General features: G+C 37.9%; 1 protein-coding gene across 3 annotated transcripts in view; it reads right to left on the bottom strand.

Annotated features, from left to right (window-relative positions):
- Positions 1-25,907, bottom strand: part of PIAS2 (protein inhibitor of activated STAT 2) — a 102,718-nt gene that overhangs the window by 37,290 nt on the left and 39,521 nt on the right. For all 3 annotated transcript variants that reach the window (XM_007465613.1, XM_007465611.1, XM_007465612.1), the window contains 6 exons: positions 25,414-25,498; positions 14,837-14,887; positions 14,616-14,706; positions 6,537-6,671; positions 4,192-4,297; positions 2,687-2,760 (listed from right to left, as the gene is read on the bottom strand). In XM_007465613.1, coding sequence (XP_007465675.1) covers positions 2,687-2,760; positions 4,192-4,297; positions 6,537-6,671; positions 14,616-14,706; positions 14,837-14,887; positions 25,414-25,498 — 542 coding nt within the window. The remainder of the gene's footprint in view (positions 1-2,686; positions 2,761-4,191; positions 4,298-6,536; positions 6,672-14,615; positions 14,707-14,836; positions 14,888-25,413; positions 25,499-25,907) is intronic.

The following is a 25,907-nucleotide window of genomic DNA, read 5'->3' as shown; positions in this document are numbered from 1 at the left end:
GTAGAAGCGGTACCTTTTTTAAAAAAAACTTGAGTCAGAATCAAGTAAGACATAAAATCGAACCTATTTTTCTTTTCTATCCTGGGGCACCCATCTAGCCTACCTCTGCAGGACAGTCCAAAAATCACTAGCTAATATCACTAAGATGGAACCCCTATGTAAAATTCAGATACTCTGTTTAAGAATTTAATTATACACACTCAATCAGATCCCTCTTTAACAGCTGTTGTAAAATTATCTTCCTTAGGTCCTAAGGACAGAGGTTTTGAACTGTGCTCTCACTATCCAGATTCATGTCTACTTCAAATCACTTTACAAACCATATTGTGAAATAGAATATTTCTCCCACAACCTTAAGCTATCATTTTCTCTCATTTTTGCCTAATTAACCCATGGTTCACCACTTATCCTTCCAAATGCCTATGATCCTTTTTTTCTTCACCGCTTCCCATCACCACCCCAGATCCTGTGTTATTTCCACAGTCAGCTGGCTATACTCCCTCCATTCTGCTATCTTCAACTGATACTAGTATTATCTCTGCCTCTAAAACTACTTTCACCATCTAACTTCTGTCATCTATCTGTTAAATTTGATCAGAACACCTGTTTGGTTTTCTGATAACATAGATCACATCCTATAGTTAGCAACCCAACGTTAGGTTAACACTAGTATAGTCTGAAGAGTACCATTCACTCTTTTCTTAGCAAGTGCTCCGAAAAAATCAGGTAGGATGAATACTGAGGAAAGCTCAAAAGATAGTCTCAGAAACAGATCTGTTTTCACTTGTAAGCAGAGAAAGAAAACATTTAATGAACTTAAAACAGAATCTTGTTACTTCAAATCATTGAAATGTTCATTTTCGTAAAACTGTCAGTTTTATTAAAATTGACACATGTGAAAGGAACTATTCCCTATTCTTTTTTTTTTTTTTTTGAGTTATGCGGGCCCCTCACTGCTATGGCCCCTCCCATTGCGGAGCACAGGCTCCGGACGCACAGGCTCAGCGGCCATGGCTCACGGGCCCAGCCGCTCCGCGGCATGTGGGATCTTCCCGGACTGGGGCACGAACCGTGTCCCCTGCATCGGCAGGCGGACTCTCAACCATTGCGCCACCAGGGAAGCCCTCCTCCCATTCTTATATAGAAGAAATCCTAACCATGCCAATATACCACTTTCACTATTTTGAATGTCCAAGAATCCAATAGTTTGGTTATTGTTTTGTTTTGGCTGTTGTCATGTAGAACAGCACAGTGTTTGAAGGAAAAAATGGGAAAAAAATTTAAAAACCAGTTCCAAGACAGTAAGACTTACAAAAAATGGAACTGTGCAAACTGTACAACTCCTTTGATAAATTGTGTAGAAGCGCTTTCTTCCTGATAGAATAGTTTGACATACTAAAACAAAAAGGTGATGTGAGTTCCCTTCCCAAATAGTGGTTCTGCTTAGAATATAGCCAGCAATGAACATTTGCTGAATATACTAGAGTTAAACCATAAGAAACTTCCAATATCCAAACTGTTTTTGACGAACAAAATGGCAATTTCATGTGTTCCAATTTAATATCAATCTTAACATGAGAAGGAGGAAACGGTACTGTGAAGAAATGAGCTCATGCCCAGCTTGTGAGTAGAGGAGGTCCCAAGCCCCTCTAGGGCCCCTGCCACCACCTCAGGGCATTAATGGCCTCCTGCAGACCTTCTCTGTGCTTCATAAAACACACGTTTCCGATTTCGAAGCAATCCCAATTTCATGTTAAGTCTATCCCTTTCCAATAAAGGTAAGTTAAAGTTAATGATAATAGATAATAAAGCTTTAGAAAGAAAGATATCTGCTTTCCCAAATAGAGAAGTAGACTTATAATCAGGATATTTATATTTTTGGCCCCATGTGGCAATATGGTACACTGTCTTATAAGAGAATTGGAATAATGTCAGAAGACCAAAATTTAAAACCTTGTTCTACTACAAACTAACTGTGTGATCTGGGTTAGCCAACCCCTTTCAGTCTCAGGTTCCTCATCTGAAAATGAGAACAATTCCATTCAGGCTTGCTAATAAGACAATATAAGGAGCACATAATAGGAACTCAACAAATTATTCCCTTCTCTGACACAATTCTCTTTCCATTTAAAAAACTGTATGCTTCTCACAATGGGAGCTGGTCACCAAATGCCTCCCCCCAGCAACTATATTATAAATTCCTAATTCCATACTTTTCTCATAAAGTTCCTCTCATCTGGAAAGGGTCCCCTCCAAGAGTAGTGATTTTAAAGAAGCCTTCATCCACTATTCCTGACCTCGCCTATCAATTAGCATTTATTAGGTCCTAATAACCTTACTGCTATTTTTCAATACCGTTTATATTGATAAAAGGAGCCAACTCTCTAGATATGTTCAGTATTAGCGGTGGATTATCGATAATTAACAGTGACAGATTATTCTGAACCTAAAACTCTCTTTCCTCTTTGATGCAATATCCCTTTACATCTCTTCTTGCTTAGTCATTGCCTGAAGAATGTTTGCATTCTTTGGAATTATAATGCTTAACCATGAAGATCCCTGAATGGGAAAATGAAAAAAGTTCAAAATTCTATAATATACCATTCATTCACATACTTACTTTTATAGGAAAATTAGTAATTTATAAAAAGTAAGATGCCCCAGAATGTTTTGTTGCTTTACTTACAGGGCACATCAAGGACACCCGAAGGCTAGTGGTAGCAATTTCACTATCAGGATCCGCAGTAAGTTTTTCTTTAACTTTAGGAGGGAAAATCAATAATAAAAACACAGTTTAAAAAATTAATTGTGACATATGAACAGAATTATAGAAATATATATATCATCTTATATAAAGTTTCCCAAACACTTCAAATAGATCAAGAAACTACAAAAAGAAAACAAAACAAAACAAAATGTTAAGTATTAATGTACTGAAAACACAACCATACTTCCAGTATTAGGTTAAAGAATTACAAACTTACAAACTCTAGATGACATGTTTAATTGAATTTTTAAAATTTCTTTTTAAAAGTAAAATTGCAGGTGAGGAAGAGTTTCAAAGCAGAAAGCTGTTTAAGACTTAAGAACAATATAACAATTAGGAAAGGAACTTGGAAGGCAGCTATCCTGAGCTTCAGTGCTTTTCTAAAACACATTCATGACTGTTTTAATTTGGGAGTACTGGTAATTTCCAACAATTGTTAAATTTGTAAACAGAAAAGGTAAAATATTCTTATACTTCCTTTAACTATTGAAAACTACTATGGATGTGGGAACGTCTGTGATCTTAATCATCACGTAATGTATACAAGTTATTGTCTATCTATACAAGCTAATGAAGACATACACCACCTTCAGATGCCTAATTCTCAACACCACGATAGGGAGAACAGGACTGTAAGTAGAGACAGTGGAACCTGAGTGGGGTAAAAAAAAAACTATGGAAGAGCTTCCATGGCTTTCAGCTCTAGGCAGGAAGATCAATACTGTATTGTTTGAAATGAGAAATGGCTTGAGTATAAGAAACAAAATACCATTTCAACAGCCCTACTTGGTTCCCTTTCCAACCTATAGATCCTCTTCTCCTTTCTGGTTCATTCAGTGATATGGGAGGTAACTGGGAGAAAAATATTCTCTTTCCCAAAAAAAAAAAGTCCTGTTCAATTAACTTCAATTACTGAACTGAATTATTTACAGTTTGGGTTAAGACTTTTTTTTCTCTACCTATTATTATACAGTATGAAAGCAAAGTACAAAATAAAACATCTCAGAAGGCAAATATTATCGTTGATGGATATCAACATTTCTTTTGCAAAAAGACGTTTTTTAGTTAGAAGTTTTTAAATGTGGATCACACTACACACTGCAGGTTTTGAAGACTTGCATTCCTATTCCCAAGTCAACGTAGGCATCAAAACTGCCATCAACCTGACATTTACCTAAATAACTTCTTATGAAAAGGGGAAAAATCAGATTAGCTGAGATTTAAAATTAATCCTCTTGGGAGTGGTTTCTAAGAGAAGGGCTTTTCAATTCCTAGGGCTCCATTCTTAGAGTATTTTTAATTCATAATTCATTTTAGGTTTCTAATAATTGTTCCCAAATTGTTCCTGTATGGAGGTATATGTGAAGCTTTTTAAATTTTCATTTAAAGCATCTCATATGCTCAGTCTTACAAACATTACTTACTTAGTGCTCTGGAATGATCAGGGTTTCTAATACCTTTCATTTTTAATCTCTGTAATAACATGGCTGATGTGAGCTGTCGTACAAGATATACAGACATGGAGTAATTCTACAAAGAAAGATAATCTGTATTAAAGATGAGAGATAATAGTCTATTTACATAAAACACTTGTCTAAGAAGCTCTGGTTTCTAAAAATAACATTCAAAATAACTTCCACAGGACAGTCAATGACTGGGAAGGGAACAAAATCAACTCAGCTACTTTAGGGAAGACGAACGCTTCATCATCTCAGTGATTGAGATATTTCTCAATCACTTATATAACTTTAAAACATCTATGTGAAAGATAAAATGGCTCAGATCAGTGGTTTTCAAACTGTGTTTCTAACTTAGCAAAACTGGTGCTTTAGGGGCCACCATGGTATAAATGAGAATGCACTCTCCCATGCCCACTTCTAACTAGAATTTTCTGTTTTTATGTAATCGGGCTCTCATAATATATTCATTGAAAAATGAGTTCCACTGCAGAAACAAAGTTCAAACACCTGTGGTCTAAATTAACACTTCACATCCAGAGTTCCACAGTTCTAATTCTGGCAGACACTTGCTACATGGCCTTAAGCAAATCACTCATATGAAACCCAAAATCAGCTTTCTTTTGAGAAAAAATTTGACAATTAATTCCTGTTCCCAAACGGGCATTTTACTAGGGAAGGGGAAGCTACTACAGTATATAAGACACATGAAGAAACTGTAAAAAATCAAAAAGACAAGGCTAGAAAATAATAGCATCCAATCCCATACTCTCTTAGATCTGGCACAAAGGAACTTACATTAGCTATTTATAAAGCTATGAAGAGATGATATACAATTTTACCTAAATGCTAAAAACCTACTTTACCATTTCACTACATTCATTCATTCAATCAATTCTACAATAAACAAAATACTTTTAATAGTTGCCAAACCAAATACTTTAAATATCATTTTTAATGTCCTGTAACAGTCCTTTCAAATATCTGAATACCCACTATAGTGTGCAAATTTAAGTCAATTAATCATTATAATTACAAGGAAATAATATTATTCCCATTATGTGGCAAAAAACCCCCACACCTGTCAGGCTTTCAATGTCTGCAATCTTTTACTCAAAAAATCTGTAAGTTCATAATCATTTCAAAAAGATATACTACTCTTCTGTTCAAATTCCTCTCACTAAGCTTTAAAGCATTAATACTTGCTCAGTTAACAATGTCCCTTATATTTGCATATAACACCCATTCTCAAGATTTTATTTATTCTTTATAGTAAGCAGGCCTCAGGGAATTAAGCAATTTGGCCAAAATCAAACAATTTGCCAACTTGGGACTAAGCCAAGATTTCCCAAATCCTTATCCAGTGCTTTACCGCTGTACATTCAGTTCACACAAATAAAAAATATTAGGGATCAGTGTCTTATGATAAAAACGTTAGAGTAAAAATCCAGAAATGAGAGCTCAAGAGAACAATCATTAGAGATCCTAATGTCTGTACAGTCAATACAAAAATATGCTTTATATCCAGCTCTGCAATTACCTTGGTGATAAAACCAAATGATTCTGGCTACAAACATGACTCAACTTCTCCATCCACAAATAGGAATACTATCCTTTATTTCTATGAAACAGCAACATTAAAGCTGATGTTCATAATTCATAAGTTAACTGAAATCTCTTGCTATTCTATTATTTCAGTTATATAAACAAGCAGTTCTAAAATGGAAATCCCTTGTTGTATTAATCAGTATCTCATAATTGACAAAACGCATTTTGAGACTAAGCATCAGCAGAAACCCAGGTCATCAACCTAAAAATACAGAGGAAATAATATAAATGTAAGTAAATATTTTCATATGGATGCCCACATGTTATTTGAAGTATCAGCTGTTCATATAAAGGCTGGAACAGATTATTTCTAATCACAACAGGAGTACATTTAACCAAATGTTAATCTTCTCCAAAGCCTGAGAAAGCTTTCTTTGTTCCTCTTCAAAAATTACCCCAAATTCCCAGTTTCTTAAAATACTACTTACACACACATAAACACAATTGTGATTAACCATTAACTTAAGAAATACTGTAATGATACTTATTTCCTTTCTAAGAAAATAAAGAGATGATACTCAGGAAACCTTGAAGTTTTAAACCTTGAAAATTTCTACATCTCTACCCTGAACTGAAAATTACTACTTTTTGGGGTTACAAACAGAAAACTGAATGAGCTGGAGCTAGTAGCCTAAGAAAAAAAACAAAGTAAATCAACACCTCGTGGGAACACTTTCATACTACCCAGAGAAAAGAATCTTTACCTTTCCAATTTCTGACGCCCAAGAAATGGAAATCTGGTTTGGCACAGCTGAGGATAATCTAACTAAAGATGTAATATTCAAAGGGCGTCCAGGGCGCTTCTGCTCAATCCCATTTTTAGGTGGTGGTGCATAGCCCTATAACCAAGAAAGAAAAATAATTTTAAATACTCCGTAGAGGAGCAAACATTTTCTCCAAGATGAGTACAGTATCTTGCCTAATTTCAGTCACACTTAATTACTTTTATTTTATCCTGGAAATCACATAGTCCTCACCCTAAGGTCACCAATCCAAAAGAGGAAAATGACCTCTTAAAAATGTTACAAAATATTTCACAAATCCAGAAAAATAAAACAAAAAATCCATGTTCCATTAAAATTAAAGATGCTGAGATCTTGCCATATTGACTATGAATTTTTTTCCTTTTTTTAAACAATAAAGTTGCACCTCTTTACAATGATTCATCTTAGGAGCTCTCATTCATTCAAATACTAGGGGTGAGAGAGGGAAAACAAACTCTGGAAATTTTTTAAAAAAAGCAAATCAGTGAATTTGAAAGGAATTATTAAAATCTTCTGAGTGATAAAAAAAAAACTCTCCACTTTCTTCTCTCCGAGTAGAACAAGGATTGCCATCTTTAAAACCAGGTCACGTTAACAAAAAAGAATAACCAATATTTCAATTGGCATTGAATTAGCTTGATGGCTATAATAAAATCGCTACTTATATATTTTTCTATTTTTTCTAGTCATTAAGTATTTGTTTTAAATAGTAAACAGTCTCACTTTTGATTTCACAGTACATCCAATTCTCAATTACCACAGGACTTTTCAGTTTCTGATTTTCAAAACCAATACATTTTTGAGAAAATTAAAATTTCTTAACTGAGAAAACATCTACGTATTGAAAAGCACACACCATATTTCACTGAACCTAAGATGCCAATGATGTAATTTATGTACCACTGAGAAGGAAAAAACAGTAAGTTAGTGATACAACCTAATGTACTTTTTTTTCCTACATACATATCAAGAAAACATAAGCAAAATGAACTGGCTAACATATTCCTTTAGGATATACAGAAGAATCTCTTGAATCGTTTTTTCACTGTCATCAATGCATGTTTTCCACATGATACTCTCCTATATGCCACCAAGAGCTCGAGATAAAAATACTTCTTAAAATTATATTCTGGGCTTCCGTGGTGGCACAGTGGTTGAGAGTCCACCTGCCGATGCAGGGGACACGGGTTCATGCCCCGGACTGGGAAGATCCCACATGCCGCGGAGCGGCTGGGCCCGTGAGCCATGGCTGCTGAGCCTGCATGTCCGGAGCCTGTACTCCGCAACGGGAGAGGCCACAACAGTGAGAGGCCCATGTACCGCAAAAAAAAAAATATATATATATATTCTACTCCACAAATCTCTCTCAGATTTCCTTGCAAGTCACTGACACCCTTAGACTAACTGCAAGTGTTAATGCTGACACACCCTGGATATTAAGAGAACAAAAATTTCAAACAGCCAGGATTCACGAACCTTCCTCGAAATGTTCTCATTTGTTGACTGAAAAACCGATAAAGGGCAGTTAACCAGTCATGCCATGGGAATAATAACATCAGGGCTGTACAAGTGCAGGCAACAACAATACATTACAGCTGCCACCTGATCGTCAGAAACTGTTAAGACACCTCTAGATTTTAAAGATGTCAAAAATATGCACCTTGGTAACAATGAGATACAGTTTTGGTGGTATCACACAGCAGAGCCTAGGAAAACAGTCTATCACACTAGGGAACACTTTTCGCTGCCTTGTAGGAGGTAGGATAGTAATTTTTTAATTTATTTTTTATTTTTTAATTTTTTGCAGTACGCGGGCCTCTCATTGTCGTGGCCTCTCCCGTTGCGGGGCACAGGCTCCGGACGCGCAGGCTCAGCAGCCATGGCTCACGGGTGCAGCCGCTCCGCGGCATGTGGGATCTTCCCAGACCGGGGCACGAACCCGTGTCCCCTGCATCGGCAGGCAGACTCTCAACCACTGCACCACCAGGGAAGCCCGGATAGTAATTATTAAGTGTGAATTCCCATGATAACTTGTAATCTACAACGTGCAACAAGACTTTGAAAATCATTGAGAACTGTCTGAGCAGAGGACTAGAAGACAAAGAGAAGAACGTAAATAACTATGGAAAAGGGAAATTGTGTGTGCGTGTGTGTGTGTGTGTGTGTAGAGGAGGATTATGCCCAGCTAAAGTTGTTCAAGTGAAATAAAAGAAGCAAACTCGTAAGAAAGTCCTCTTATAAAGACTAGGAAATTGGTTCAATGAGCCATACACACAAGGAATATCAACACCAATATCTGGGTAATTGTGAATGAAACCTTTGTTCTGCCTGTTTTGGGCCTGAAAGACAATTCTGTCTTCTGGTATGTCCACTAGTACGTTAACCAAATAAAAATAATGGCACAGGGTGTGCCAAAATGACAAAAACTCATGAACTAGACAGACAGTAAACTCTGTAAATTGGAATTTGAGACACCCAGCAACAATGTTGTTAGTTAATTTGACAGAAGAGAGCAACAGAAGGGAAGAGAATAAACGAGCATATAAGAATGAGGTGTTAGCAAATTCAAAACCAAATATGGTACTAGTATTATTCACCGAAATATTTTAAATCTATTCTCTACCCCACATGCCTAGTTTAATTTCATTGGTAATTCTGAGTTATCTGTATACTTATATTCTCCCTCTGACCAACAGTATCACCTCCAGTCAACCATCAGTTACCTGATTATTGAGAACAGGATATACAGTTGACCCTTAAACAACTCGGGGGCTGGGGCACTCACCCAACCACACAGTTGAAAATCCAAGTATAACTTACAGTCAGCCCTCTGAATATTCAGTTCCTCTGTACCTGAGGCACATGCAATACTGTAGTATTCACTACTGAAAATAACGCGGTATTTGGACCCGAGCAGTTCAAACCCATGTTGTTCAAGGGTCAACCATAAAAGCTGAGCCTTCACATATTTCTAACAATTTTCCATACTAAAGCAAAAATAAAATTAAGTTCATCTGACAGGAGACCTTTGGAGTCAATCTAAAGCTTTCTAAATAAAGGCTGCTGGAGAGCCACTGAAAGATTTCTTCATCAGTCTCAACCTAACACTTCAATAAAAGATATACCTAAAGAACCTTTTCGGTTCCATGCTCTGAAAACATCCCATCTACTTGTAATTCTGACAAAAGATGACAGTGTTGCTCCTTTAACATTTTCCCCCTAATTTTCTAATTACCATTACTACTTTAATACTACCAACATATTTACTATTTTACTTTGTTATTATAAAAATTTTCAAACATACACAAGAGTAGAAAGAACAGTAAAGTACCCACCAAACCACTTCAAAAACCAACATGTTGCCAATCTTGTTTTATTATCCTCTGGCCCAACCCTAGCCCACCCCAAAATACATACGCCCCTCCCAAAATACATACCCCACATATACACACATTTATTTTTGCCCGAGTATTTAAATGCAAGTTCTAGACATGCCATTTGACCCATACTTTTATATGCATCTTTAGAAGACCTTAAAAAAAAAAAACAGTATCACGGCCTTAATTTAACCATAACTTAAAAAAATTATCTAATATCTACTTTATATTCCAATTTCTCAACCGCCTCAGAGATGTCTTTTATCTTTTTATTACTGAAACTTTCAAACCTATAGAAAAATAGAGAAAAAAGTATAACAAATTCCCATATACCTATCATCCAATTCAATAATTTACTTATAAGCAGTCTTTACCCCCATCTCAGATTATTATATAAGGTATCCCAGACACATTACTTTATCCATACATAGTTTGGTATATATGATGTCCTTTTACAGTTTGAATCGGAATCCAAACTTGACCCTCACAGTGTGCTCAGTTGTTTCTGAAGTCTCCTTTATTCTATATTAAAGAATAATTTTTATTCTCTCCCACCCCCTGCCTCCAAGTCTACTCCTTTTCCAATGCTGTCGTTGGAGACCCCAGGGCTTCTGACCTGAAGAATGACCTCTTCTTCTGTATTAGACAGACTGCTTCCTCACAGTATGAAAGTGTGATACTCCCATGTTTTAAGCTGGTAATTAGTTGTACAGGCTTGACCAAACTCAGGTTCAAATTTTCAGGCACAAAAACTACGTAAGGAATGTTACGTTCTTCCTATTGTACCACATCATGAGGCACAGAATGTCTGTTTGTCCCATTTTCAGTGATATAAAGGTTGATCAGTTCAGCTGATGTAGGCCTGATCCTTCCACTATAAAGTTCCGCATCCAGCTTTGACCTAATGGTTTTAGTATCCATTGATGATGGTTACCTAGATCCATTATATGATTAAGGATTACAAAGTTTTTAAATCCATTCTTCCTTTTGCTTATATTAGTTGAAATCTTTCCATAAAGAACTTGACCACATTAACATTTGGTTACTCTGAAATCAATGATTCCCTCCCTTAACCAGTTTTTAGAGTAATGAGTTGATGTAACCTCCAAAGGTTTATTTTAGCATAATTATAAACTCATTTATATATTTGATAATTTTGAGTCCATTTAAGTATTTTTTTTTAGATGCCAATATTATCCCATCTTAGGCCAAGGGAATCTCTTCAAATTGGTGTGTGTGTGTGTTTCAAAAGAAGAATATATTGACTTTACTTCAGGCCAGATTTACTGTGAGGCAGACCGTCGGTGTAACTAATATATGCAGGAAAAAAATAATATATCAGCAAAAAGAGATCCACAAACTCAGAGAATACATTGAGATAATGGCACTAGTACTAATAAGTCTCCTGCTGCACCAAGAGGAAATACTTAGGAGATCTTTTTCAGCTAAACTGTAAGCACACATTCTCTCTACTCTTTGGAATCTTTCCAAGAAATACTACCCCATGTCAACCCACCTCCACACCCCAACCTTACAGCCCCACAGGTTTACATAAATTTCTCAAAATCTGTTTAAAAGGAAAAATAATTCAGCCTCTCAAAATAACTCTCCAAGCAAAGAATTTTTCTCTCTTCTACCCTTAAAAGCATGTAATTTTCTCATTTGGCTGTCAGTGTGTACGCTTGCAGTGCTTGAGTCAAAGGTGGAGGTGTGGGAAGATTCTCAGAGGCAGTTTCACTTGTGTCTGTCCACTCTGCACTTATTGTTCTACAAGTCCTGCTATGAACTGCTTACTGTCATCCCTGTATCAAGGGACTGGAAAAATCAAGGGATAAAGATGTCTTATAAAACTCAGCACCTTGATGTGGGTAAAACAGCACATCAACTGCTTTCATCACTATTTGACCCTTAAGAATCCAGGGACACACTGCTATTATCAAGGTAACACCATTTCCCATTCAGTTTACTCTTTGTTCATCATGGATCCATAATGACTGCATACGGCAATAAGGTCATACACATAGACACTTGTTCCCAGACACAAATTCGAATTTATTCAGAGCTCTAATGGGAAATCCCATGACTTACTCCTCCAGGATCTGTTGTATGATAAACCAGGACCATGGGCAAGGACCACATGTCGAATTTCTTTGTGGCCTGTTGATGCTTCTTACAATTGGAACAAAGTCCCTGAAGATCTCCATGGTGGTGGAGAGCTCACTTCTTCTTAGGCAGCAGTACACTCACATGATTCTCATAAATCTGCTTCATGTTAGTAAAGGCTCCATATTACATTATCCCAAACAACAGCAATTGTGGATCAAGGGGAGGTCTCAGCAGTTTTTCATCAGTTGCATGTAAATTTATGCCAACTGTTCCATAGGAGTTCACAGGGCTGAAGATGAAAAACCTGGGAAAGACTGGCATCTGGTCTTTGGGATGGCCCTATTAGGGTCAGGCAAGCTCACCCCTGCCCCCACCATCACCCCATTGCCTTCTGTTTGTGAAATCTGTTTTGAAATCCTTTGTCCTAATGCTCACCTTTCTTCACCTCACCCACAAGTGCTCCTGGAGCCACCGGAGGACTCTGGCTCCAGAGGTGAGTGCAAGACTCATCAGACAAAGGGTGTTTCACGTAGTAGCTGATGTGTTCACAAACAGCCTAGTATAAGTACTCAACGGTTAGTTAGTGCTTTTGGTAAGAAAGCAGCAGTGACTGAGTAACAATGTCCCAGAGGAAGTGCTCAACTGCCTAATTTCTTCTCTCTCAAAAGTCCTGGAAGAATGAAACAAGACTTTGAAAATCATTGAGAACTGTCTGAGCAGAGGAATAGAAGACAAAGAGAAAAACTATCCATAGTGGTGCTGCAGATCTCATGGATGAAAATATTATAGCAAAAATACTGGTCCACCTAGAAAATTGTGTGGAACGTGTGTATACACACCTGTCACTATCATATTTTCTGAAGCAATGCCAGAGTTTAGGTAGAGCCTCACACATTTCAGACACGACCCCCCAGCACTGGCACATATAATACTGGATAGATCTTCAAGGTGGGTCTATAGACACCAAGAAGATCATCATAATTAGATATTTCTAAAGAGAATGAGAGAGTTAAATAGCAATAAAAGTCAAAGGTCAAAGGAAATCTTAGCCCATCCTGGACAAAGAAAATTGGATATGAAAAGCAATGGAAAATGTGCTATCATTCCAAAATCCCAGGTTTCCTTTGCTGCACATCTGGCCACCCAGTGGCATCCTTCAGCTCCTAGTAAGGCTGCTTCTTCCCTTGGATTAGATCGTTATATGATCCATCCAGATAAAAGACAGCTCCTGAGATCTGTTGTTGCTTATAGCCAGAAACCCAAGAGACAAAATGTCCCACCGGGGTTTGAACATGCACAAGGCCATGTAAGCATTCCTCCCCACCATATCTGCTCAGCCTCTGAAATTTCCCCTTTCATCCCCAGAAAACTCTCTCTCATGATTTCAGCCTCACAGACATCTTTCAGAAACAGTAGGCAGTCATGCAGTATTGCTCAAGCCCTATAAAATGCATGAAACACGTTGTTTCTCAGGTCTCTAAATCCACAGGCTACGTATGAGAGAAATGAGACTCGTGACAATATAGTCACATCTTTGACTGGCAGGGTCAGCCTTGGCCATGGACCATCTATCTTCACTTTGGGCTTCAACTACAACCACTTGGCCCTGGTACAGCCTGCTCACAGCTGTTGTGCATATACTTATTCCAGAGACAAGTCTTGTGCCCAGCAGGGATGCTAAACAGCTGCCCCATCTCTTATCTCAACAGTCACATGGTATCTGCTTTGCTGAAACGGCAGCTTAACATAATGGTGGAATCACTGTTCTCATAGCACTTCTTCAGTTAAGATACATATCCACAGTGTAGGGCTTGAAAAACAGGCCATGCTCTACTACTACTGTGATTAAGGCTTTACTTCCACACAGCTGTACCAAATTAGTAACTTAGTCCAAACCTCAGTGGAGACAGATACATAGTCCTGTTCAACAATTAATTGTTATGTTAAGATTTGACTAACAGGATTTGAAGAGTCTGGAGCTATCTACCAGGTCAGAAGCAGGCTATACACACTGAGAGAGAGAGAGAGTGTGTGTATCTCCCAGGTGCTGAAGCCCATATACCTACTTCACTGCTTAAACAACAGGTTGTCGATCAAATACCACTGCATCCATCCCCCAAGTGTGCACCATCAAGGCTCAAGCTCAGAATCCTTAATCTCCATGTCCAGTCGCCCTCAGCAGCCTCTAACTTTCATCATCTCATCCATGGCTGAGGCCCAGCTCGTTCAGACATCCACTACAACATGTTGCCCTTCATATGCAGGTCTACTGCCCTGCTACTATGCCATTTGATATGATCTTAAGAGTCTTTCACAGCTTCCTCGCTTCCTGGCACAAGATGCTTCAAGCTCATCTTTTCCATCTCCCCCAAACCTGGAATCAGCCACTTCCCCAAGGAGCCATGAAGCTCTCTAGCGGAAAACAGTATTTAATGCTGGGACTGTTCATTGGTACTAAGTGATCACTATTTCTAGGCCTTGTTAATATTTATAATAAACTTACATACAAAAAGCCTGTGAATAAAAAGCAACTTACAGGCAAAGGAAACAGCTTCCCATTTACTTTTATACAGAGACTATTGGGATAGTTATCTTCTTGAGGGCAACTCGTCTCTGCCAGGCAAAGTCTGCATTAAAGAAAAAAAAGAAATACTCTTAAATAGTGTACTCAAACATGCTTATGTATTTACAAATTCAGGACTATATACATATAGTTACAAGTATAAAATTAAAGTAACAAGAAAATTTCAAACTCACCTCAACTGAACTTGGACTGTATAATCTCTCCTACCACCTGGCAAAAAATCCCTGTTGGAAAGAGAAAAAAATTGGGTTAAGAAAACACAACTAGAATTCACAGAAACATTCTCAACAGAAAAAAGCATTATTGGTATTTTTACTCTTAGTCCTTAAAAAATGAACACTACCTTACCAATAGCACAAGGCTTAATTAAAACACTGTAGTGGGGGCTTCCCTGGTGGTGCAGTGGTTGTCTGCCTGCCAATGCAGGGGACGCGGGTTTGTGCCCTGGTCCGGGAAGATCCCACATGCCACGGAGTGGCTGGGCCCGTGAGCCACGGCCGCTGGCCCTGCGCGTCCGGAGCCTGTGCTCCGCAATGGGAGAGGCCACAACAGTGAGAGGCCCGCGTACCGCAAAAAAAAGAAAAACAAAAAAACAAAAAAAAAACACTGTAGTGATGAAAGCCCTCATTTGCTTAACATTTAGTCTTGTCTTTATGGCAATTTTAAAGTATTTTCAATTCATGGGAACTTTCGCAATATAATTTTTTTTTTTTTTTTTTTTTTTTTCTCTCCACTGGGTTCCTTGATCACTGGAGGGATCAAAGGCCTGTTTTTTGAGGGCATGTGGACACTGAGCCCCCTGCAGCCCGGGAGGGAGATTCTTTTTTTTTTTTTTATACACAACATATTTATTTATTTATTTATTTATGGCTGTGTTGGGTCTTCGTTTCTGTGCGAGGTCTTTCTCTAGTTGTGGCAAGTGGGGGTCACTCTTCATCGCGGTGCGCAGGCCTCTCACTATCGCGGCCTCTGTTGTTGCGGAGCACAGGCTCCAGACGCGCAGGCTCAGTAATTGTGGCTCACGGGCCCAGTTGCTCCATGGCATGTGGGATCTTCCCAGACCAGGGCCCGAACCTGTATCCCCTGCATTGGCAGGCAGATTCTCAACCACTGCGCCACCAGGGAAGCCCTCATCAGTTTTTCTGCTAATTAATTTCTGTTCCTGGATCCAATCCAGGATCATTGTCATTATAAAAATATAATTTTTATTTGTGTCATTATAAAAATATAATTTTTATTTCAACAGACAACAGACTTGGTTAACAGGAAAAGGAGCATGGTTCTAAAAGAGTTTAATAAATTAATTTGTTTACTTACAGTGGTTCTGAAGCCTTGGCTGAGCATTCTAATCACTTGCAAATTTTGTTTTAATATACAGGCCCACTCATCAGATATTCTTATTGGTTCTGAAGCACAGTCTGAGCATTAGTAGGTTTTACAACTACTCGGGTGATTCTAATAAAGAACTAGGATAGAGGACTGGTGTCTAGAGTCTCAGAACCTCTATACCACAGCAACTTCATAACTATGTACCCGAATAAGGAAACAGAATCTCTTGGAATTTCTAGATGAGAACCTAACAGAGTCCCATGTGAAATATCTCTGGAATGGAACCTCCTAAGCACTTGCCACTCAAAATGGAGTCCACAGTGAAGCAGCATTGTAACTGCTTGGGAGCTTCTTAGTTAGAAATACAGAATCTCAGGCTCCACTCCAAAACTACAGAATTAGAATCTGAATTTTAGTAAGATTCCCAAAGTGACATGTATTCACTTTACAGTTTAAGAAATCTTCTCCTTAGCCATTATCATAAATCCTGGACTGTGTCAGAGAGAAGATCATTAGAGATTAGTCCTGTCTTGAGAGTACATATAGCCCTCCATCTTGTTCCAACTTGCTTCTTACTGCTTCCAATTCTCTATGTTCCCTGGAAGGCAGTAAAGCACAGTAGTGATCAGCCTGAGTTCTACAGTCCCAAACTGTATGACCCTGGGCAAATTACCTAACCTTTCTGTGCCTCAGTTACACCTGTTAAAGATGGAAAATTACTGCATCTACTTCATGAAGATGTTGTGACAAACGTGTTAAGGGCCTGGATATAAGAAGTGCTCAACAAGTGTGAGCAGCTGGCTGCTATTATTGTTAACTGTTTCTCTGGCCAGTAGTAGCTTCCACATTTCTCAAATGCCTATTCAAAATATCCTAGACAACACTGACCTCTTGAGAGTAACTCATATCATTCTGCTCATTAAAATCAAGAAACACCGCAAAGTCTGGGTGCTGGAGCATCAAAGATAAATAAGACATAATATTTGCTCTCAAAGGTCTCATATGCTAGTAAGTAACAAATATATACAACTAAAATATTATGTGGTAAGTGTTACAGTACATTATGAAAAATAAGTGTTACAGAAAAGAGGGAAATTCAATTTTGTCTTGCAAGTTCAAGGCAGTTACCACACTCAGTCCAAACAAATTAGAAAACAGGGTTTGTACAGCAGTGGTTCTATTTCCACGTAGAGAGACACACTTCCATCAGTAACAGTGGCTTCACTAGTAGGGTGATTCTCAACAGAAGGAAAGGTGAGTATCAACCAGAGATACATCACAGAAACTTGTTAGGTTGGGAACATAATTTTTAAAAAGAGAAAAGACAAAAGACGAACCTAGAAAGATAAATGGGAGAATGTTATAAAGGGTTTTGAATGGTTCACTAAGGATTTATACTTTATTCCAGTAAGGGAAATTAACACAAACTGGGAAATGTAATGTGTTACAGATCTTCACAAACGTGACGAGTAATGACAAAGCATCTTCTGACATTCATTTTCTGCCAGTCACTGCTCTAGGAACTTTCACATGTTGAACTCATTTATCAGATATAAAGGCATTTACTATATGCCAGGCACTGTGACAGGCTGTGAAAATATAAAAATGAGTAAGAGATGTTGAATTTACAAACTTCTTAGTGAAACCAAGTAGTCAAATAAATGCTTTAATAGAAAATAAGTACATGAGAGTAGTACAGAGAGAGACAAATGATGAATTTGGGGAAATGTGAAAAGGCATCACAGAAGAGGGAAGACTTGAACTGGCCCTTAAAACATGACTCAGGTTTGCCAAGCAGAGTAAGGAGGAAGAGGATATGCAAAGATGCACAGCTATGAAAGTCTAGCTAGAGTATAGGCTGTTAAAAAAGAGTGATAGGAGATGAGATGATTAAAAAAAGTTTAGTAGATCCTACAGAGGTCACTTCTCCAAAGTCGAGAAACAAAACTAACCTACCACATACATAAAAATACAAAGAGCAACTTAGACAAAATGAGGTGGCAGGGGAACATTTTACAGATGAAGGAACGAGATAAAACTCCAGAAGAAAAACTAAGTGAAGCACAGATAGGCAATCTACCCAAGAAAGAGTAATGATCGTAAGATGATCAAAGAATTTGGGAGAAGAATGGATGCACAGGGTGAGAAGTCAGAAGCTTTTAACAGAGTTAGAAAATACAACGAACAACCAGAGATGAAGAATACAATAACTGAAATGAAAAATATACTAGAAGGAATCAACAACAGACTAAATGATACAGAGGAATGGATCAGTGGGCTGGAAGACAGAAGTCACTGCCACTGAACAGAAAAAAGAAAAAAGAGTGAAAAGAAGTGAGGATAGTTTAAGAGACCTCTGGGACATCAAAACTCACTAATAGTTCACATTATAGGGGCCCCCAAAAGGAGAAGAGAAAGAGAAAGGGCCTGAGAACATATTTGAAGACATAATAGCTGAAAACTTCCTTAACGTGGAAAAGGAAGGAAAAATAAACAAATGGGACCTAATCAAATATAAAAGCTTTTACAAAGTAAAGTAAACCATCCACAAAACAAAAAGACAATGTACGGAATGGCAGAAAATATTTGCAGATGATATGACGGATAAGGAATCAATATCCAACATTTATAAACAGCTCATACAACTCAACATCAAAAAAAAAACCCGATTAAAAAATGAACAGAACTGAACCGACATTTTTCCAAAAAGGAAATGCAGATGGCCAACAACATTGTTAATCATCAGAGAAATGTACGTCAAAACTACAATGAGGAGGCTTCCCTGGTGGCGCAGTGGTTGAGAGTCCGCCTGCCGATGCAGGGGACGCGGGTTCGTGACCCGGTCTGGGAAGATCCCACATGCCGCGGAGCGGCTGGGCCCGTGAGCCATGGCCACTAAGCCTGCGTGCCCAGAGCCTGTGCTCCACAACGGGAGAGGCCACAACACTGAGAGGCCTGCGTATCGCAACAAAAATTTAAAAAAACTAAAAAAAAACTACAATGAGGTATCACCTCACATGAGTCCTAAGGGTTATCATCAAAAAGTCTACAAATAATAAATGCTGGAGGAGGTGTGGAGGAAAAGGAACCCTGCTACACTGTTGGTGGGAATGCAAATTGGTGCAGCCACTATGGAGTACAGTGTGGAGGTTCCCTAAAAAACTAGAGTTACCATATGATCCAGCAATCCCACTCCCAGGCATATATCCAGGAGACAAACACTCTTAATTCAAAAAGATACATGCACCCCAACGTTCACAGCAGCACTACAATAGTCAAGACACGGAAGCAACCTAAGTGTCCATCAACAGATGAATGGATAAAGAAGATACAGATACACATAGACACACACACACACACACACAAACACAATGGAATATTACTCAGCGATAAAAAAAGAATAAAATATTGTCATTTTCAGCCACATGGGTGGACCAAGAGATTATCATACTAAGTGAAGTAAGTCAGACAGAGAAAGACAAATATTATATACCACTTATATGTGGAATCTAAAAAAAATAACACAAATGAACTTATTTACAAAACAGAAAACAAACTCACAGACACAGAAAACAGACTTATGGTTACGAAAGAGGGCTAGGGGTAGGGATAAATTAAGAGTATGGGATTAAAAGATACCACCATATATATAAAATAGATAATAAGTATTTACAGTATAGCACATGGAACTATATTCAATATCTTGTAACAACCTATAATGGAAAAGGATCTATAAAAGATACATATAGGGCTTCCCTGGTGGTGCAATGGTTGAGAGTCCGTCTGCCAATGCAGGGGACACGGGTTCGTGCCCCGGTGCAGCTGGGCCCGTGAGCCGTGGCCGCTGAGCCTGTGCGTCCAGAGCCTGTGCTCCACAACGGGAGAGGCCACAACAGTGAGAGGCCCGCGTACAGCAAAAAAAAAAAAAAAAAAAAAAGATACATATATATCTGAATAACTTAGCTGCACCTCCCCCTGAAACTGATGCAATACTGTAAATCAACTATACTTCAATTTAAAAAATTAAATTTTTAAAAAAGAAGATGAGTAGAGTAGGATGTTGAAGAGAATTGTCAAGCAATGGAGTATGGACTTCATAAGGTTTTTAAGCCCAAGAAAGAAAAAACTACAGGGTTTTTAAGCACAAGAAAGAAAAAACTGAATGGGCTTTAGAAAGATCACTTGGTCAGCTGGGAGAGTTAGGAGGTCATTACAATTGTATAGGCAAAAGATGAGGGCTTGAAAGTTATTTAAACATAAATATCACTGAATGATATTTAGGGATAAAAACTGATAGGACTCAGTGACTGACTAAATACAGGAAGGTAGGATAAGGGGACCTAGGATGGTACCCAGGTTTCGGAATGGTGCAACTGGATAGATGGTGATGCTACTCACCAGGATAAGCAGAGGTAGAGCCAGTTATGGCATTCAACCCCCAACCATTGAGTGAGGTGGTGATTATTCTTCCAATTTTACACGCTGGGTAAATAAGATTCAATAGGCTTTAGGAACTTACCTAGGGGCATACAGACTTAAGTGATTGAGCCAGAATTCACATTCCAATTGATACTACTCTAAAGACCATGCTAACTCCCTCAAAGGTAGAGTTAATTCAAGTTTTAAATCTTGAAAGAGACATAAAAGAAGGATCAACAGAGTGTAGCAAACTGAGGGGATGTGGTAGATGAAGTATGGGATAATACAAGGAGGCCTGTCCAGGCAGATCCCATGCCATTAATGAAATAGGCAATAGACTGAAATATATACTAAGCAAAAATCTCTTTGAAGCCAGTTGATAAAAAAAAAAGCACATTCACAGATACTATCACAGAGCAGTGAGAAGAGAATCACACGCTGATTTCGGGAACATGCAAGAGATGTCAGTGTAAGAAACTGAGAGAGCATGATTACAGAGGCAATGGTACCCAATGGAAGGAGTGGTGCTATAGCCAAGAACAGAGCTGAACTCACTGATCAATCATTATAAGATGTAATGGAAAAAAAAAAAAAAAGACCCAAACCTGAATGTATTCACGCCTCTGGTTTAGACCTTACCACCATTACAGGCAAAGGGGAGGAGCTGGATGCACAGCAGCAGTTTTCAAATTTGCACACTGGAAACACCTGGGGAGCTTTAAAAACTGCTGTTTGGGTTCCATCCTCAGAGATTCTAATTTAATTGGTATGAATGAAATCTGGGTATTTGGAGTCTTAAAGGCTCCCCAGTTGATTCTAATATGCAGCAAAATTTGAGAACCATAGGGACAGAAGTCAAATGATACCACAAGACACACAATTATCCAAATCCAGAGTCAAATGAACCACTTTTTTCCAAAGAAAGTGGTAGGAAGTACTGTAAGAGCGGAACCAGAGCTCCCTGGAGAAGTTATCCTTCCAGAACTGGGGCAGAGAAAATAAAAGATGAGCCTGGAGCAGTAAAGTAGTCCTCAGAAATGCGTGGAGACATATCAAAAGGAGCCAACCTGAAAGAATGGCCAATAGCCAAAGGTAGAACAGTTTGAGCAACAATATGAATTATATAGCACTGGATTATAACCCAGAGTACTCCAGGGCCCACACAGATACAAGCAAGTAATTGAATAAATAAATGGGGGGGCAAGGGACAGCTCTTCCTTACAAAAGTATAACTCCAATGTGAAAAAGAATAATAACAACAGAAAAATCACATCATTGGAGCACAAGAGTGTTTATGATGAAGTAAGTACTAAGGCAAGATCCATGAGTGAATGCTAAATTGGTGGGAAAAATTTGAAGATAAACAGAATATGTGCCTAGTCTCAAAATATCTCCCCCAAGATATTTATTAATAACAAAGGAAAAAAACAGCAACTTTACAGTGCAGAAGTCTGGTGAACAGTACCTTACCCAAGTGATCAAAATTAACATCACCAAATATAAGATGTATCAATATTATGGAGCACTGTTATGAGACACTGAGAAGGGCATATAACTTGAGGTACTCTTGCTAAAAATGCATAATCTCAATCTAATCATGACAAAACATCAGACAAACCCAAACTGAGGAACGTTCTACAAAATACCTCATCAGCACTCCACAAAAATATCAAAAATTAAGAAAGAGAAGAAAACACTAAGAAACCATCACAGACTGAAAGAGACTAACGACACAACTATTAAATGTGATTTGGGATCCTGGATTGGATCCAGGAACAGAAATTAATTAGCAGAAAAACTGATGAGGGCTTCCCTGGTGGCGCAGTGGTTGAGAGTCCTCCTGCCAATGCAGGGGACACGGGTTCGTGCCCCGGTCCGGGAAGATCCCACATGCCGTGGAGCGGCTGGGCCCATGAGCCATTAAAAAAAAAAAAAAAGAAAAACTGATGAAACCTGAATAAAGACTGTAGTTTAGTTAATAGTATTACACCAAGGTTAATTTCTTGGTTTTGATAACTGCACTTATAATTATGCAACGTGGTAATATTAAAGGAACTGGCTGAAGAGTAGTATCTACTACTTTCACATCTTTTCTATAAACCTAAGATTACTTCAAAGTAAAAAGATTTTTTTAAATCTTGGGAGACATAAAAGTCAAAATACATGTCTGAATACTGAAGAACTGAGAAAATTTCAATATAGGATAGACACTTTTATATTAAAGAATTATTAATTTTTTAGTGTGATTACGTTAAAAATTAGAGATGTATCTTGAGGTATTTCTGGGTGAAATTACACGGTCTGCAATTTCCTTTAAAATATTTCAGGGAAAAGGTTGAGGAGTGGTCACATACAGATTCCAAAATGTTGATAATTATTAAACCTAGGTAATGGGTACCAAACTGTTACTTCTGCTTCTTAGGAAGAAGGAGATTTTTTACTATTTGATTACCCAACTCTGAAAAGGCTGGAGTTTGCATGCACATGTGTATGTGTGTTTTGTCTTCTTTGCTGGTGGGATCACAAATAGCCTTACTTTTATGGTTATTTTTTTTTTAATTTTTACTGTGGTTAAATATTCATAAGATAAAATTTATCATGTTAACCATCTTAAAGTGTATAGTTCTATGGCTTTAAGTACATTCACATTATACCATCACCACCAACCATCTGCAGAACATGATTAAAATTTTTAATTGAAAATAATTATTTAAATTTTAGTCATTCATTTTTTTTGACTAGTTAATACATTCACATAGTTCAAACTTCAGAAAGATACAAAAAAGGATATAAAGAGACTCCCCCAATTCCGACCACGGCCACCTCCTCCAGAAGCAGCGTATCATGTTTGTCCAGACATATTTTACACACTTACGCAAATTACACACACACACCTTTTTAAGGCAAATGGTACATATTATTCACAATTCCATGCTGAGTACATAATCTCCTTCTTTAAAGGCCCACCCAACACCCTAAAGAAGCTTTCCCAGACCACCAACGTTAATAGTAATCTTCTCCTATAAATCAGCTCCTATTTGTCATTACTGAATTGGCTCTTTTCATGCTGGCTCTTGCAATGCCAACAATCATTTTATGTATATGAGCTAGTTCACTAGCGAGACTGCAAGCAACTTGTAGAAAAGAGGCATGTCATACAATAGTGTTTTGTACCTAATAAACACTTAGTAAATGTTCTCAAGCAAGGAATCATCAATGAATAACAAACAAAACTTACTAATAATGATATGGCTTGGATATAAAATATAATTTTTCATTTATCCTATTAATTTTTTAGTTGGTTTATTACTATCCCCAAGATCGAAAGTACTTCCAATTTATAAAAACTGCCTGCAATGTCTTGCCCATGGTGGACATGAACTGCATCAAGCTACATTCATTTTACTTCTTTGATAATTTCCTCCTCTAAATTTTCTCTACTTTTCCTAAAACCTCTATTATTTGGATATTTGGATATTGGGTCTTTTGGACTAATCCTTAGTACTGTCTCTTTTTTTTTCTTTTAATCTTATTTTTCAACACTTTGTCTTTTTCCCTTTTGTGGGAGAGCCAGACTATCGAAGCACTACTTTTTGGGAGCTCAAATTTTACCAGGTCAAGTTATAAAATCATTCTGAGACTTTGTTGAGAGCAGTGATGTGATTAATGGAAGAATCTAAAGCTGTGTGTGTCCCATAATCTTCCACATAACAACAGTGCATCTTCAAATGTCAGGATGTTTAAAAGAGAGAGAGGCCCATAAATTTGGATCCACCACCCTGGGAGATTGACAATACACATTAACATATTAAAGACTGAAAAGTCTGGCTTTAAGAACTTATGTACCTACGTTGAATACAGAATTTCCAAAACTTAACTGCTGAATCTTTACTTTTTAAAAACTCCTATTAACATCTCAGAGAAAGTGAGTGTCCTAATGAAGAGCTGAAAGGATGCAAAAAACCTCTAATTTGCTCAACTCTTTGTTCCAACTTTTAACTCTACATTCCCAGAAAATCATGTGACCTCCAGGAGTCTCAGTTTTCTTATGCTAAATCTTTCTAAAGTCTTATAAATAATATATTATTAACACCAAGGATGACTATATTTTTAACTGGGAAAGTATATACTACGGATTTCCTTTTCTTTCCTCCTCTTAGTTCATTTGCTCTTTATAAATGTGTTTAAGTTTACCCTATTTTTTGAAATGGAAAAGCTAAGAGTATTTTTCATAATTGTTTTCATATTTCTGCTAATTTTTTGGTCTAGGTGAGCATATAGCTCAGAATGGTCCCAGTTTACGTTCTTATCCCAGAAAAAATTAATAATAATATCCATTTTCACTCTAAAAATGCCTATGTTTGGATGATGAAGTTAATGGTCACTCTATCTTTGTTCTGTTACCACAAATTCTTTATGTTGCTATATTTAGAATAAAAGTTTCATCAAAAAAAAGTTACTGCCAAAAGTAATTCAAAGGGGTTTTATTCAAAAGTTAAAATTTTTTTCTAACAGAGTATTTATTAAATATTTGGCTAACCTTAGTCAAAATGTATTATGCTTACTTAAGGAGAAATGGCCCAACTGTTATGGACTGAACTGTGTTCCCCCAAAATTCATATGCTGAAGCCCTAACCCCCAGTGTGACTGTCTGTGGAGTTGAGGACTTTAAAGAGGTCATTAAGATTAAATGAGGTCATAAGGGTGGGGCCTTAATCCATTAGGACTGGTGTCCTTATAAGAAGAGACACCAGGAATACACAGGCACACAGAGGAAAGGCCATGTGAGTACACACAGCAAGAAGGCAGCCATCTGCGAGCCAAGGAGGGAGGCCTCAGAAGAAACCGAATCTGTCAACACCTTAGTCTTGGACTTCAAGCCTCCTGAAACGTGAGAAGACAAATTTCTGTTGTTTAAGCCACCCAGTCTGTGGTACTTTGTTACAGCAGGCCTAGCAGACTAATACACCAACATCCTGGAGAATATCCAAACTCCTCTTACCTGGATATGCATATCTCTCTAACTTGTTGAGGTGTCAGAGCAAAAATAAAAAACTTCTCTTGAAACCGTTGAATACTGCTTTGAACTGGGGAAGAAAAAAAAAAGAAAGATAATATTCCAATAACAAATCCAATAACAGAAGAACCTGCAATAACCAGGCACTTCTGATAAAGAGTCTGCCGAATTCTGCAACTTTTATGGTTAAAATACATCAATATAAAGTACTAAGCTACATTCATCTTGGACTCATGAAAGTAAAGTCACTCTAAAGCAGGTTCAATGTTAAACATTTGTCATTCTTTATTCTAACATACTAATTTTAATCAAAATATAACACAACCTTCGGGCTTCCCTGGTGGCGCAGTGGTTGAGAGTCTGCCTGCGATGGGGGACACGGGGGTTCGTGCCCCGGTCCGGAAAGATCCCACATGCCACAGAGCAGCTGGGCCCGTGAGCCATGGCCGCTAAGCCTGCGTGTCCGGAGCCTGTGCTCC

The sequence above is a fragment of the Lipotes vexillifer genome, unplaced genomic scaffold, assembly GCF_000442215.2.
Source record: "Lipotes vexillifer unplaced genomic scaffold, Lipotes_vexillifer_v1.1 scaffold36, whole genome shotgun sequence".
Classification (NCBI taxonomy): Eukaryota; Metazoa; Chordata; class Mammalia; order Artiodactyla; family Lipotidae; genus Lipotes; species Lipotes vexillifer.
The sequence above is the reverse complement of the archived record's forward strand: the minus strand, read 5'-3'. Positions and strand labels throughout refer to the sequence as shown.